This window comes from Nyctibius grandis, chromosome 8 (assembly GCF_013368605.1).
Source record: "Nyctibius grandis isolate bNycGra1 chromosome 8, bNycGra1.pri, whole genome shotgun sequence".
Classification (NCBI taxonomy): domain Eukaryota; kingdom Metazoa; phylum Chordata; class Aves; order Nyctibiiformes; family Nyctibiidae; genus Nyctibius; species Nyctibius grandis.
In genome coordinates this window covers 29,492,088-29,507,591 of record NC_090665.1, presented here as the reverse complement: position 1 = coordinate 29,507,591, position 15,504 = coordinate 29,492,088, and the positions used below count along the sequence as shown (strand labels likewise).

At 41.0% G+C, this 15,504-nt stretch overlaps 1 protein-coding gene across 1 annotated transcript in view; it reads right to left on the bottom strand.

Annotated features, from left to right (window-relative positions):
• DPYD (dihydropyrimidine dehydrogenase) overlaps positions 1–15,129 on the bottom strand; it is a 375,099-nt gene extending 359,970 nt beyond the window's left edge. Inside the window, 1 exon segment of the mRNA XM_068406142.1 lies at positions 15,059–15,129. Within this exon segment, the coding sequence (XP_068262243.1) occupies positions 15,059–15,097 (39 nt within the window). The 5' untranslated portion in view covers positions 15,098–15,129.
• Between the last annotated feature and the right edge of the window lie 375 nt (positions 15,130–15,504).

Here is a 15,504-nt window from a genome sequence, read left to right as displayed (position 1 = left end):
GTCAGGGAAGTCTTAGTTACGAATACATCTATATTAACAAAAGGTGGATATACCTCACGCGCTTTCTGTTATATAAGCAAAGTTAATGCATCACAGATTAACAAAGTAGCAAAATTACACAACCCTAAACATGGTTTACCTAGTTTTCTTGATATGTTAACTTTCAGATTAGGAGCTTGACTTCTCTACCTCAGCAATGCATTTATGCTAGATATTCCTGTAAATTCTAGAAGGTTTATTAAAATAGAAAACAAAAAGTGTTACTTGCTTCCCATAGATACCGACCACTATCCTCTATTGGAAGAGCTTGGGGTGGTAAATAACGCCGCTAGAAACTCTGCATGCTTGACACAACTAATCTGCAGAAGCGCCTTGACCCTCGCAGGGAAAACTAAAGTGAATACTCACCCTCTGTGCTTTACTTTAAGTATCCAAGTAGTATCCTGACATTCAGTGAATTATTCATATATTTAACACAAGCACGTATACATTAAAAGTCACACAGTTTAAAGCAGGCTCAAACTCCATCATACCACAAGATGAAGTTCTCAGACCTGAGGCTTCTCCAGGCACACCCTACTCTGTGATAAGATTACATTTTCACACTGTAAACAACACACTACATCAAAAGCTATTAGGGTTAATATAGAAAATTCAGAGAAGGCGTACCTGAGCACAGCTCTTGCGGATTTACTCCAAGTTGAATTCACTATTATGTGTTCATTTGCTGACTAAACTATTATTTAATTTACAGCCTTTAAAAACAGAAGGGACTAAAATTTGGTGCAGCTATCCTTCTACACCTGCATTTAACATTTTAAACATTTTCTAACTGGACAGTCTTTAATCATCCACAATTGGCTAAGTGCAAATAAACAGAGCAATTCATGTCACAGCCTTGATTCTTAGCTTCATGACTGCTGTTACTTTAAAAATAAGCACGTGTATGGTCTCCACAGTCTGTGAAACCCACTACACTCAAAGTTACTTTTTTTCAACTTCCTAATAAAAATACCTTCCTTCTTTACAAATCAAAACTTAAAGCTTCAGAAAATATTTAAGTTTGCATCACAGGCATAACAGAAGTTTTTGGTTTCCTCACTATAATATTTATCTATGCCTGGATCGCTTGCACATCAAATTGCTCCATTACATGAGGAATACTAAGTAACATTTGTAACTGCTCACTCATATGGAGAGTCATTTAATGAATATCTCACAGCAAAAAGGATCATTATCATACACATAGATTTACATCTCACTTCTATTTTTCTGCAGGGAGACAAACAGGTTGAAAGAGAAGGCAAGCTCAGTTGCCTTTGGAAATAAACTTAGTGCCAAAACCAAAAATAGGCTATTGTATCCCAATAATCGAACCTCTCAACTGAACCCTCAGTTGCGGGTGTTTGCTTAACCAAAACCCAAACTTGCATTAGAGACGTGTCAGTTAATGAAAAGTGAATGCTCTACTGACTTTTGATTATAGGAGAGAAATTAGCATTAAAAGTTATTACTGCTTTAAGTTTAATCATTGGCAAAATCAGCGGAACTAATTTTAGCTGAGCAAAGCAATGTTCTGAAAACTTTGTTAAAAGGTGATTTTCAAAGTCCAATAAATGAACCTGAAATGTGAGGATGAGAGTGACAACATACAACCAAAAGATTTAGTACATTCAGTGCCTGAAATACACATGAACATTTGTATTTGTTCCAAGAACATGCCAACTATCAGTATTGACTTTCTAAATCTGTTGCAACATTAAGAAGCAACAAGTAAACTTACCTATGTGCAACTAATCTGCAAACTTCTACAAAAATTTAAGTAGCAACAATGGTAGAATACAAAACTGACAATGGAACTACTGATTTTCTAAGTAACTTTGAGCAGATCATCCTAATCAAAATGAAAAAAAAAAAATCAGCACACATAGAGGGAAAATGGAAGCATGAAGGATTTGTTAATTATATACTATAAACAGTAAGGGTTTGATGTGTGAAGTTACATATTAAAATATTATCAAATATCTGATAATTGAAAAAATAACACAGACAATTTTCAGGCAACAATATTTAACAGCCCACGCAAATAAGGCAAGCGGAAACTGTTGCCATCTTTTCCTTTTCTTTTTCACATGTCATCGTCTTCTTTTGCAGAAGCTCACAGTGATCCTATGTTGACACCTTTAAGCAAACAAATGCAATATTCCAGAAATACACGGGGCATCACATTCGTTATAGATGACAATGGAACATATATCAACAATGGGGAATACAAAGTAATTCCTTGGAGTTCTTCACTCATTCAACAATTTTGATTTTTTAAATATTATTCACATTAAATACTGCTGAATGTGTTGGCCAGAGGCAGAGGTGATACTTTTAAAAAAATAGGATAATCAGACCAGGCTGCCCAGTCTAAAAGCATGCCAGCAAACTTTGGATTCTGATCTATCATACTTTGTCACATGCTTATACAGAAATCTTATTTTTAAGTTACTTCATAAAGGGTGTTGTGCGTAGTAGTAGTAGTAGTATTTTCCAACTCTTTTACTTATTAAGACAAGTCGCATTTCTGCTACGAGACCTGTAAAGATGGAAGAATTATTTTTGTCATTTGTAAGGGTTTCCAAAAATATAGTTAAGTAGTTCTCCTATAAACACACTGTAATGATGCCTGTAAAAAGGCCTTGAATTTCAGCTGCAGAAAGATTTAAGTATTGGACTTTTGCAAATATAAAATTCTTGTCTTGCTGACACGACAAAGTTCTCTTTCCTACACTACAACATACAAGACCACAAAGCTGTCATTCAATTAGGATGGAAATATTAACAAACACTTGTCTTGGATCAGCATCCCTTTGTTTGTGGTTTGGTATGAGCAGGAGCAAATACTGCAGAGTAACAGGAACAGCTGTTACAGAAGTAACATTATTTAGTACACTAGAAACAATGCAAAGGAAAAGCACCCAGGTAACTGCTATATAACTGCTTTAGCTATCTTCCTGCTCTTCTCCACCTGACAGCTTCAGAAACATGCCAGAAGAACCAACAATTCAATGTAGAGTTGGTCTTTACCTCCTTCAGCTTGACTTTAGGTCAGCTCTTCTTTAGCTGTTGTTTGCTCTTTTGCATAATAGTCTAATGGTTACCAGAGTCAGCCTGGAAAGAGGCCTCCATCCTCATGTTCCTGCCTTCCACTGATCAGGATGGAAGGCAAACCTGGATGCAGTTGAGCTGATTAGCTGTTCAGCTAAGATTACAAGAGCAAATCAGAGAGCAAATATGACAAGAACACTGCTAAGTGCTTAGAGAACACTATGCTGGGAGTTAAAAATAAGCTAACTTTGCTTCTGTGCTAAATACTTGTTGGGGTTCCTAAATCAATTCATCTTATCTCCTCACCTGGTGCCAAGGTGTGGCAGCATGCAAGCTACTCTGCTTTACTTAAGAACAAATATTCTAGAGTCTTCTGAAAACTATTTCTTATCATATCCTAACAAAGAGGAACTGGCCCTTCAGCAGTCAATAGTATTGGTTACTGCTGACATTTTACTCAGACTGTAGGTTTTTTGAGAATAGATAATATTTTCATTTTTTCTGTTCTGTATTCATTTCATTCTGCATTTTATCACCAACGTTCCAGAACAGCTTCTGTTCTGGTTATCTTGTTTGATTTTTTTTTTCCCCCCTCCCAACTCTTCTGTCACTCTCTGACTTCCATCTGTTTTGAAGAGCTGTGTATAAGCTTACTAAAATCCTTAAAATTTTGCGTTTTAAATTGGAACTGAAAAAAGGGCAATGTCAAACACAGCTTTATAATGGAAGCAGAATAAGTCTGGAAAACTCCCCTAACCTCTCGTCTCATGTTCCTGCCATCAGCGTGCACACGCACCCACGCGCAAGTGTATGAGTGAATTTGCACAAGCTTCCTTTGTCGCTCAGATTCTGAAGACTGCTGAGATTAACAGGGAGGGAGGTATAACTCTAACATCAATGAACAAATTTGTTAAGGCTGAAATCAGATCTTTTGTTCACCTGTAGTTGTATTCCAAAATATTACACTACACGATACTTTGTGCACAGATCCTCACACCAATTACTGATAACATTCCTTAAGAGCTAGTACATAGACGTAAAAGGACACACCAAGAAAGACAGTGGGCCTTAATTTCATCAGTACTAAATCAAAGCCAAATCTGGTACTCATTCCCATTTTTGCCCTGAGCAGTAAGTGATGGAGTACTTCTTCAATACTGATTTAATTTACAATTAAGAGTTTTCCTAAATGCGATGAGTACGCCCTATCTCACAAACCTCATTTTTAACCTTAACATGTAAGATAACATGAAAACTGCTGACACAAATAATTGACTGCTTTATTATAAATAAGAGTACTTAAAATTATTTTTAAAATGCCCCATAAATCCACATTAAGTCTACTTTATTGGTTTCAGAAAAGTTTATTTTATTCCATAGCAATATTCCATGATCTTTAAAGAAAAAAAATCACTTTTCTCAGTTTTAACTGTCATTGAAATACCCTTCATTTCAAAGATATCAAGAAATTATCACTATTCATTTTCAATACAAAGCCTCTCACATTTCAGCTGTCATTTTCAAAAAATCATACTGAAAATAGTGTTTCTAAGCAGAGTTCAGTTGCAGTGTAATAAGTAATAATTTCATCAATTAGCAGTATTCAGCATCCACTGAGAGTTCTCTCACTATTATTTTATTCATAGAGTTCTTTGTGGAAGTAGCATACTAAAGAGATCCATTTATCCTTCAAGGTTTTTCATAAATGTGTCATACATCTTAGAAAACAATTGGTTATTATTCTCGCTCAATCTAAATAACTATAATAACTTCCAGGTGTAAAACCTCTTTTTATACTTCCAATCTTCTTTAGTCACATTATGGGTCTACATTTTTAATAACGTATTCTAATGCTTCTACCTACTTTCACATATGCATTCTGGAGCTTTGCATGGATGCTAGACATGCCTGGATGGGAAGGTAGTCAGCTTATTGTTGAGAGCAGAAAAGATTTGGGTTTCATAGAATGCCCTTCACAATCAAGGCAAAATCAAGCATTTTATAATGAGCTAGATGCTAGTATCGATGCTAACACTGCAATGGCTGTAAAGGAAAATACTGTGATTGTTAAATTCAGTAATAGCTTGCTTGCAGCACCTATTTTATTTCTCCTTCCCTCTAGATCCCTGCACATATTTATCAGCCCATTTCTCCTCATCCAGAAGGACATGTCCTGCCTTCTGTCCTTTCATCTCAAGACTGCAAAGGGTTCCGTTCAGAGCACAATATAATCATTCCTTAACCACCTAACAGATGTCATTGGGCAGCATGAGGACCTCTCTCAAGGCTGAGTAGACAGCCCTGAGCAGAGCATACAGCACAACCAAACATCCCCATCTTAGGAAACAGTAACCCAAATTTGAGTGATGAATCTCCTACACAGCAGCCTGCTTCATTCTCTCCAAGTTGGTCAAATGTTTTGTTGTACAAGAAAACCTTGGCCAGGACAGTTCACTTCCACAGAAGAAGTTTCAATTTAAACAAGGCCTCTCGGAGCACAGCTAACAAAATCACAACAAGGAACCAAGGAAAGTGTGCAGCAATATATTAACAAACTAGGTACCACAACAACCTATCTGAAAATGGCACACAGTCCAATCTCCATAATAAATACAAACCTAATGACATTGCTCATACGACTAATACTTGAAAGAAGTGCATCATTAGGAAGAAGAGATTAACTAACATCAAACTTTCAAAGCAGCTTTCAATTTTTCCACCTCATTTCTATATTCTCAAAGTGGTGTGCGCGGATACATCTATTAAAAAAACTGCATACACTGGCAAGACATGTAAATCAGACCGTTTGGCTGCCTGGACACTTCTCTCTTTAATTACATATATAATTGTTTTTGAACCTGAAATTAAAATGTCGGAATGCACCATGATTGCCTTTAACTGATGACTACCATCCCATCTAAATGGAAATATTTAGATTCAACACCTAGATATTTTTTTAATTAGCTTTCAAATGAAGTCACAGGCAAGCATGTCTGCCATCTCCCATTTGCTCTGCTGGTGTCAAGTTGAACTGGAAAGGCCAACAATTTCAATGAACTAAAATGAACGCAATTTTAAGGTCAAGTCACTTGTAACACTTCAGGCAGCAAATGTCATACTGAAAATAAAATTGAACCTTGGCTTGAGCATAGATGAAAGGTTTGGCATTTCAAGGACTTCATTGTGTTTATCACTTTAATTTTACAAATAAAACACTGGCATCACATATATTAATATTTATCATACTAATAAAGCTTTCTGAAACTGTATGTATAAATACTGGAAGCAATTTTAAAAACAAAATACTTTTATAGGTGGGCTTACCCTAATTTCAAACGGTGAAGTCTCTGCAAGACCTAAAAACACTCAAAATTTCACATTGGCTTAGTGAGGCATCTCTGGCCACAGTAAGAGACCAGATGTTTCATAAGAAGATCTAAGTATTTTGACAGAGGGCAGAAGTGAAATTGCCCAACTCGGACCACAGCATAAGAAAACAAGGATGTTGAAAAAGTAGGTAATTTCATTTGTTCTGAGACTACACATCAAAGGTATGGATGTATTTCTCCCCATTCCCAGCCTGAGCAGCGTGACCCAAGTACTGGCCATCTAAGCCTGACATTCTACAGCTATTGGACGGAGTAAATCACTTCCCACCACTCACAATGTTTGCTAATACACTGACATCTGAGGAATTAAAACATCTCATGGCTTTGACTAAGACCTACCACTGTTTAATGTGGAACCTCCATTTACCCTAAGCCCTTCACAAATACACTTATGGGTTTGATGTAGACATGCTAGTCATCCAGATGATGCATTTCCAAGGGAAATAAACCCCTCTTCTGTTGTAAGGCAGGTAGGGAAGGTTACACAGTGATTTCTGAGCTTTCCTGGGGACAAAGTACATATCAGAGTTGCTTCACTAAGAGATTCTTGCATTCTTCCTGCTTTCAAGGAAAACCAGATCCCTTTGTTTTAAATCTGGGCTGAGAATGGCAATTCTACTACAACTTAACTGTGTAATAGCTTATGAATTGGATAATATTAAGAAAAAACTCCTGTACATATCTTTATCTAAACAGTCCCCAAATGTACTTGCTTTGACATTTCATCCTCACTATCTTCTAGTTTTTGTTGCTGCTGTTGTTTTTTTTCTAATTATATTTTAAGAAGCTTGCCCACTTGAATCCTATGTTCTTTGCTATCTGCAACAACAAAAAAGATTCAGTTATTTGTTATAGCTGTAAAGGTTTATGAGCAGAAAAAAAGGAATTTAAAGTTAAACTTAAATCCAGTCTGAATGACCTGTTATTTCATAAAATACACTTGGCCAATTTGAAGGCAAAATGTTCTTCTTATTTCTAATAAGCATTATTATAAGAAGAAAACCAGATAATTTAGTTCATTTCTTCCACTCACCTTCTTTACCTGCTTTCTTCCTCAATCCCAATTTGACCTGGATATATCTGATTTGTTTTATATTTATATTTTGAATTAGGGCATTGTGTTTGGACTGCATACAGACCAAGACGACAAAATGCCCACCAAAATCTGTGAGGCCGATCTCTGTTGGCACATTTCACAAACTGATGCTCTGCACGTGTAAAGATACCAGAGATTTACGCTGTGCTGATCTGCAAGAAGAATTCTGCCCTTAGTATACAAATGACAGCAAATGAAAATGAAAAGACGTTGAATAACATGCCCACACAAACGCCATCCTCTGAGCTTCTGAGAAGACATTTATGGCCAAAGGTTTCCTAATCCCAAATGTTTGATTTCTTTGCCAAATCACATACTTGCCGAAGTCTCATATAAAGGCACAAATTCTGCTCATCTCAAAGGCGACGGCACAGGGCAGGGAGCAGAGTGTGTAACACTGTACTGATGAAATAAAAAAAGGAATAGAAATCATATGCTAATAAGATGAGGGAGGTTGCCAGGCAACCAGGGAGGGAGAGAAAGCAGTTTTTGATTTGAACTCTGTGCTGTCAAAGGGTTAGCGTAGCCAGAACAAACAGGACACATTCAATCCAGCTTGTCTGGTGGCTACCAGGAATTTCAGCTTTTCTCAACATTTTAAGTAAAAGTGTGTTCCCAACTCAGTGCCAGCTATGTCTCTGTTCCCTGGGTCATTTTACTGACACTGGCAAAATGGTACAGGATAGGATTACAGTAGATTTCTAAAAAGCATCCATTTGAAAAGCAGCAGCATGTGCCTTCAGGTAGCACAAACTGCACCATGCATGTAGACTCGCTTGTAGGATGGAGGTAGCTGTGCAACCTCGGGTCCAAGCAAATCCCAGTCCATCAGATACAGCACACCTCTCTTGGCTGCACTGAAAACAGTGCAAGTTCTGCCCTGCTGCTAAAACTGCATCCCTTCAAATGCTTCTCAAAAGACTGCCCTGCACCATGGCACTCTTGTCACATCTGACGGGCAAAATCCTGCCTTACGGATCTCAGCTTCCTATATCAACATGTAGTTTTACTTTCATAAAAGATGTAACACTAAGCAGAGGAAAGAATAAAATTCAAGTTCAGTCCACAACGTAAAATCATCATGAAATCCATTTACGTAGCAAAAAGGAAAATGAATTTCAGTTCCAATTGCAGTTGTTAACTGCAGTGACTGTTATAAGTCTCATAACGGCCTGTGTTTCTCATAAGTCCCAGCCTTGAGAAAGGTGGGAGTAGAAGGTCTTATTTTAAAGACTTTCTTACAAAAAGAGTAAAATTTTGAAAATGTGGAAAATCATGAATAACATTAAAACTCAAAGGTCGAAGGAAAATGAAAAGCACAAGAGTTGATTTTTTTTTTTCCCCCAAAGTCATAATTTTGGAGAACTTTACTGAATTTCAGTGCTACAATTTAGCAGACTATTGGCAGTGGAGGCAAGACTGTCCATACCTCTCTGAGTATCAATGGGATTTGCATATACAACACGAAAAGATAAAATGTTACATACAGAACACTTTCCTTCCTACTTGCCAGGACAGGTTTTAACCTGATGAGTAAATCAGATGGTTCAATTCTCCAAGATAGACACAATAATTGTAGTCTATAATCTTCCACGAGGTCTTGGTAATCACGCTATAATTGCTGGTCCACTCAGCTAAGAGTTTACTACAATAAAACCACTAAAGCAATAAAAGAGCTGGAGAAATTCATTAAACAAAAATAGCTAAACAGGAAGTTTTGTTTCCTCGCTGATTGCTCGTCAAATGACCCTAGTAAGACACAGCCATCAATCTGGAACAGCCATCTGATCATCACAGCAAGCTATAAAGCAGTAACTTTACAAAAATCCTACATATTAAAGCTTTGTTATGGAACTTCAAACAACTAGCAGGTACCTATAACAGAGAGAGACACTGTAATAATTGGGGTTTTTTTAAATAAAAGTTTATCCTAGATCAAAGAAAGCCAGCTTCAGCTATTTATTCACATAACCTTTGCTTGACAGTTTTGCGAGCCATGCTGACTAGTAGGATTCCCTGCTATATTGCTGGAGGTTTCTTGTGTTTTTACACTATTCTTTATTTTTCAGTCCCTGCTGTGCTTCCCCCTTCAGAGGACAGCGAGCTTAGCTCTCAGATGTACCTTCAAGGCACTGCCTTGGCTACCTACAGTCTTTCACTGTTCTAGTCCATTTGTATTGGGAGAATAAACCTGACAAGCACAACTTGCTTACCTTGCTGTCATAGCCCATGCTTTGTAGCACCCACTAAATATATATACCAGGGAAAGAAGAACCATCACTGCTATCAAACCTGCTACTTTAAGCGGTATGGGAACTGCAGGTTGTACAATAAAGCTTCCTTGAGGCTTAGGGGCACTTCCCAGGTGGCCCTTGCACGCAGCAGGGACCATGGCACAAGAAGTCCTCTTCCCTCACCTACCTGACCCTGGAAGCAGTTGCAGCCCTTGAGTTCAGGTGTGCTGGCTGCACCCTTGGTGAGCTGCTCAAACAGGCTATAACCTCATTCCACCTTCATTAGCAGCCTTCAGAAAGCAGTGTATATCTTGCTGCTGAAGAAACTCAAAATCAACCCTCACATGCACTGAGGAACTCCTGGAGCCTCCTGTGTTCTCACTAAGGTCAGCACCCAGTGGGCACTGTCTGGCCCTTAAGAAACACTCTTCTTCACGCTGAAGTTAATGTAGTTTGTAAAGCTCTTGTCCACAATAGGCAACAGCAACTTATTTATACCATAGAAATAAGAGTATAGTGCATGAGAAGCACTGCAAATGTTAGCTTTCTAAAGTAACACCAAATAAAGCTACATGGATGAATTTTATAATAACTTCTCAAACCAAAAGATGTGATTTAAGAGCCATCTATACTTCCTAAAGCTAAATAAAGAGAAAGCTTGACACAGTTACAGTGATGATGTTAATTATATCATATGTGAAAGCACCACAAGTTCACCCTGGTACTTCTCAGACAATTCCCAGATTGCTATTTCAGAACATGGCTCTAGCCCTTCACACCTTTCCTTTTATTCTCACAAATCAGGCATCAGTGATAACATCTGGAAGCAGCTGTGATGGCATGCTAGGTACCCAGCTGCTGGCCCAGCAAGGAATTACCCATTCATCAACATCCAACTCCCCTTTAAACATACGCAACAGATGATTCACAGAGAAGGTTAGATTTGTGAAATGCTAACATACTCTCTACCTACTGTAAGAGTGATAATGCTGTTTCATACTAAGGTATGTTGGAGGGTGGATGTTAATTTACTGTCAATGTTTTAGGTTTGTGACAAGTGTGGCAAAGCATCTCTGCTCTGCTGAGAAACAGCCCTTACCAAGGAAGGCTGGGAGTCCTGATCTCACTAGATGTAGACTGGATGGCAAAGAGCTAGAAAGCATCCACCACCCAAATATCACAGAATGAGAGGACTAGAGTGACTGCAGAGAAACACTGGAATGCAGTCAGGAAAATGTAGCACACAGAGAACAATATTAGGTAATGTCATTCAAGGTTGTGTCATCCTGCATGAACTCAGGAAACTGAGTTTCAATTCTACTCAGCACTTCACAGTTCTGACATTCATTAATTTCCAAGTACTTGACCTGACAACTTTAATTCTTTAAGGAACCCTGAAGTTTCCAACAGATATAATTATGTATGGTTTACACACAATGATAGTAAGGAATCAGCTGAAAAAAAAAAAGGGGATGGCAAAAAAAGGAAGACTTTCTTTCCCAGAGTATCAGTGGGAAAGGTATGTATGTATCTATCAAGCCTGTAAACACTATCTGGAGTTTGAATGTACATTTAACATAGTTACACATTACAAGTTAGAAAGGGAATGTTGTCCACCGTAGATTTCAAAATTTCTTGTCAAGATTTAGAGATGCAATAAATAAAAAGCCAAGACAAGTCCTTGCACCATACATCCAAGGTAGGTACTTTCACCCATAGCTATTTTGGAATAGGCTTTTCTTTCTTTCGCTTAGAGTTTCTGCATCCAAGAAATATTCTCAGCACATATTCTGACAGATTTGACCAGATTCCACCTCCCTCTCAAAGAAAAAAAAAAAAAAGGCAAAAAGCAGCATTTGGGGTTTGTGGGGTTGGCAGTTGTTTGGGTTATTGTTTGGATTTGTTTTTTGGTGGTGCTGGTTTTTTTAACACTAACATTTTTTGGAGAAGACCCTATATTTTAATCACAACATTCCTAGTCTTCCAGATTTTGGAAAGCAGACTTTTAGAACAAGATTATCTACATACTTTGTTCATCTTCTTTAGTAAGGCCAAAAGATTTCAGGTACAGGATGCCCAGGAGGTGAAGCTACTGGCTAAGCCAACCAAGGGGGATGAGATTCCTCAGGGACAGATTCCTGTAACTTTTCTTTCATTAAATAACTTAAAGAATTGGCTGTGATTTTAGCTACTTCTAGCACAGATTCTTGGCGCCTCTTTAACCAGTGACACCAGTCTTTTTATCCAGCCTTAACTATCTAAATAAAAGATAAAGTAGTACCAAGACTCCAAAGGTCATATTTAATATTTTAATTATATGAACTATGTTGTGTGAGATGCTAACCATTGAGATAAGTTTAATGAAACCATTCATTTAGCTTTTATACTGTAGCCAAGAAAGTGACTGTCTCCATTTAGCCCGCAGCCAGGGCTAAACAATAACCAGTTCTCTATCACCCAATGACCTCCTCCCCAGCCAAGAAAGGGAATTGGGAAAAGGAGGGAGACTCGTGGGTTAAAATTTAAACAGATTTAATAAAATAAGAAAACCAATATCAATACTAATACAAAAGACACAAAATTATACTTAGCTCATAGAGTGGTGGCAAGCCCCTCCAGGTATAGTAACCGTTTAGAAGAGAAGACATGAAGGAAGAGGAAAGCAGAGCAAAAAGCCCCCCCATCCCCAGCAGCTTTCCCATTTATAGTGAACCTGCTGTTAATGTTATAGAATACAGCTGTGGGCCAGCCTGGGTCAGCTGCCCTGGCTTTAACTGCTAATGGCCTTGATCACCACACCACAGCTGGCCACAAACTAAAATAAAATGTAACAGAAAAGTGATTCTATAAATTTTATCCCCACAAAACCAGGACAGTGACCAAAACATTCAACTTGTGCTGCCAGTGCTCGTGTTGATAGACTTCACTCAACAACCAAATTTCTGAGAATATTTATCTACAATGATATAGGTCTAGCTAACATGAACATTCCCTACCTCAAAGAAAAATACAAAATACGTTTTCATTGAAAATACACTATTTTTCCCCCCCAAAAAAAAGTCCCATGCAGAGGGGGGAAAAAAAAAGCAACAAAAAAAACACAGCACTGCAATTAGACTATCAGTAATTATTGATATATTCATCTGGGAGACAAATCATACAGTGACTAAATTTATTCAGACAGATGGGGAAAGGACAATACATTTGGTTAGAAGCAGACTGCCTTGATTTCCTTGCTAATTTAAATCAGTGATGAAAACAAAAACACAGATACTGACCAGAGTTTCTATTTTCAACCTGAGAGTAAGGCAAACACTAGTCATTTTCAAAACCCATCAGTCTTCTAAATCATGTAGTGCTGCATACTCTTACCAACACATGATCCTACAATAATATATTGTTCTTTGAATGAGTCAACATATCTACAAATGCAAAACAATGTAATCCCAGAAATATTTTGCATTAAAAATTTGAGGAAAGTACTCAAATGTTGCCGCTTGTCTGCAGCAAGCTCCGTTCGGTTGCTGGCTGGCCTGAGGCTATCCACACCCCAGGGCCATTGAGCACTGACACCAATGTGAGGATGCAACAAATGGCGTTTATTTAACTGCGCAACAGCCTTATATAGTCGTCTTGTCCCGTACGAACTCGCACGATAATGACACATCCTGCTCCTTTCGCCACGCCTACCTTCCGTTACAGCCCGAGATTTTCCGGTCGCCGTACCCTAATCTACCTACACTCAAAAACCCGTACTGCTAAAATCAAACTTTTGTAATAGAAAAATGAACTTCAACACTTGAAGAAAAATCCCAGATTGGCTGCTCTGAAAACACTGAGCTGGTAAAAGACAGACTACTGATTTCATACCACAGTGCCTCCCTAACTGCCAAGAAGGCTTCTACAATAGCTCATTTTTCCCATTCAGTCCATGTTTCAGTTTTATCAGAGTATCTGTAAGAGCATTTCTGGACATCAGTCATGGTTTGAGCAGCAGCTCAGTTAGGAAATGGACTGGACACAAAAACTCAGTATGAGAACTGATAATAAAATTCAGTCACAACTGACCTAGAGGTATAATTCAAGCTGCTGCTCTGCACATTCATGTATGGGCCTCAATGAGCTGCAATAGCCCACCCTAAACCTAATATTTTAACCTAATTTTTTAAACTTCAAGGCATACCACAGCAAAAAGTTGTGTCAGGCTGGAACAAGACTGTCAAACTCCAAGCTGGTTTATCATCACTTTGTTTTTACTAGACTCTCTAAAAGAGCTGAAGCTTACAGCCATGTGCAAGGTCCTGTGAAAGGTGGGGGAAAGCCACCTAGAGTCCAACCATGCAGCCTGGCTAACATCAGCAGGAGTTCACCACATGTTACACTGCACTAGCCTTGGTCCCACTCCACCTCACCTCCACCTTGAACCAGGCCATGTCCAGACCCTACTTCCAAGCTCCGAATCCCACCTACAGCAAGGAATGTCACACAAAAACGTTAAGTGCCACAGGTACTGGAAGCCACTTGCAGCAAGTGTGCTACTCCTGCCGCCCTGCTCAGCATTCCATACAACTGTTTTACTCCCAGGAGACACAGTGCAGTATGACAGGTCAGCTTGGTCCCCAGTGGGACAGTGAAGAACTGAGGGCCCAGACACCTCTGACGGCCCACAGGCAGCTGCGGGCCACTGAGGCCAAGGCCGTGAGGCGCTGAGAGGGCCCGGCCTGGCACCTTGAGGCCCATGAGGCCGCCCAGGGCCTCCTCAGGCCACGGCCCCCGAGCAGCCCTGCCAGAGCCAGGAGCGAGATCGCACCGCGGGAGACGGGGCTCGCCCAGACCCAGCCCTCGACTACGCCGGCGGGGCGTGACAAGAGGCGGTGAGAAGAAGGGGAGGCGCCGGGCACCGCCCCCTCACGCCCCCACACACCCCTCGGCCGCGGCGACGGAGCGGTGCCGTGCTTCTGGCCGCCTCCCCGGCGGCCAACCCCGACACGGGCTGCGGCTGCCCAGCCGGCAGGCCATCCCCCGGGGCCGGGGCTGGCTCTGCCTGGCACCGCTGACGCTGCCCGCGGCCGGCTTCGCGGTGGAGTGAGGCCCCGGACGCTGCGGACGGGCAGCGGCAACAGCGGCGAGGCACTTCCTAACGAGCCAAACTTTGCTGGGCGCTCCCGGCCCGGGCACCGCCGCCGGGCAGAGCCCCCTCCCCGCTAGCGACAGCCGCACGTCCCGGCAGGCCGAGTGGGTACCTCAATGTCCACCGGGTCCCGGCTCAGCACACAAGCCATGGTGTCCGCACCGCCACCGCCTTCCCCCGGCTCCCCGCAGTCCCAGAGTGGAGGGGAGCGGAACGCGGGAGGAGGCGGAGCCGCCAGCCCGGACAGCAACGCCCAAGTGGGCGGGCGCCCCCCGCGCCGGGCCGGGGCGAGGGCCGCCCCGCCGGGCACAGCAGCGCCGCGTGAGGGGCGGCCCGGCGGGGTGAGGGGACAGGTGTCCCCGCGGGGCGGGAGCGGGGCCCGGCGCGGTGAGGGCTCGCTCCGCTTTACCTCAGGCCCGCGGCGGGCGCCAGCGGTCACCGACGGGCGAGGACGCGGCCCGGCACAAAGCCTCACGGCGGCTGCATGGCACACTGCCCCCGCAGGGAAGCGGCCCCTCAGCCGCAGGCCTCACACGGCGCGGCCGTGGCACCACCGCT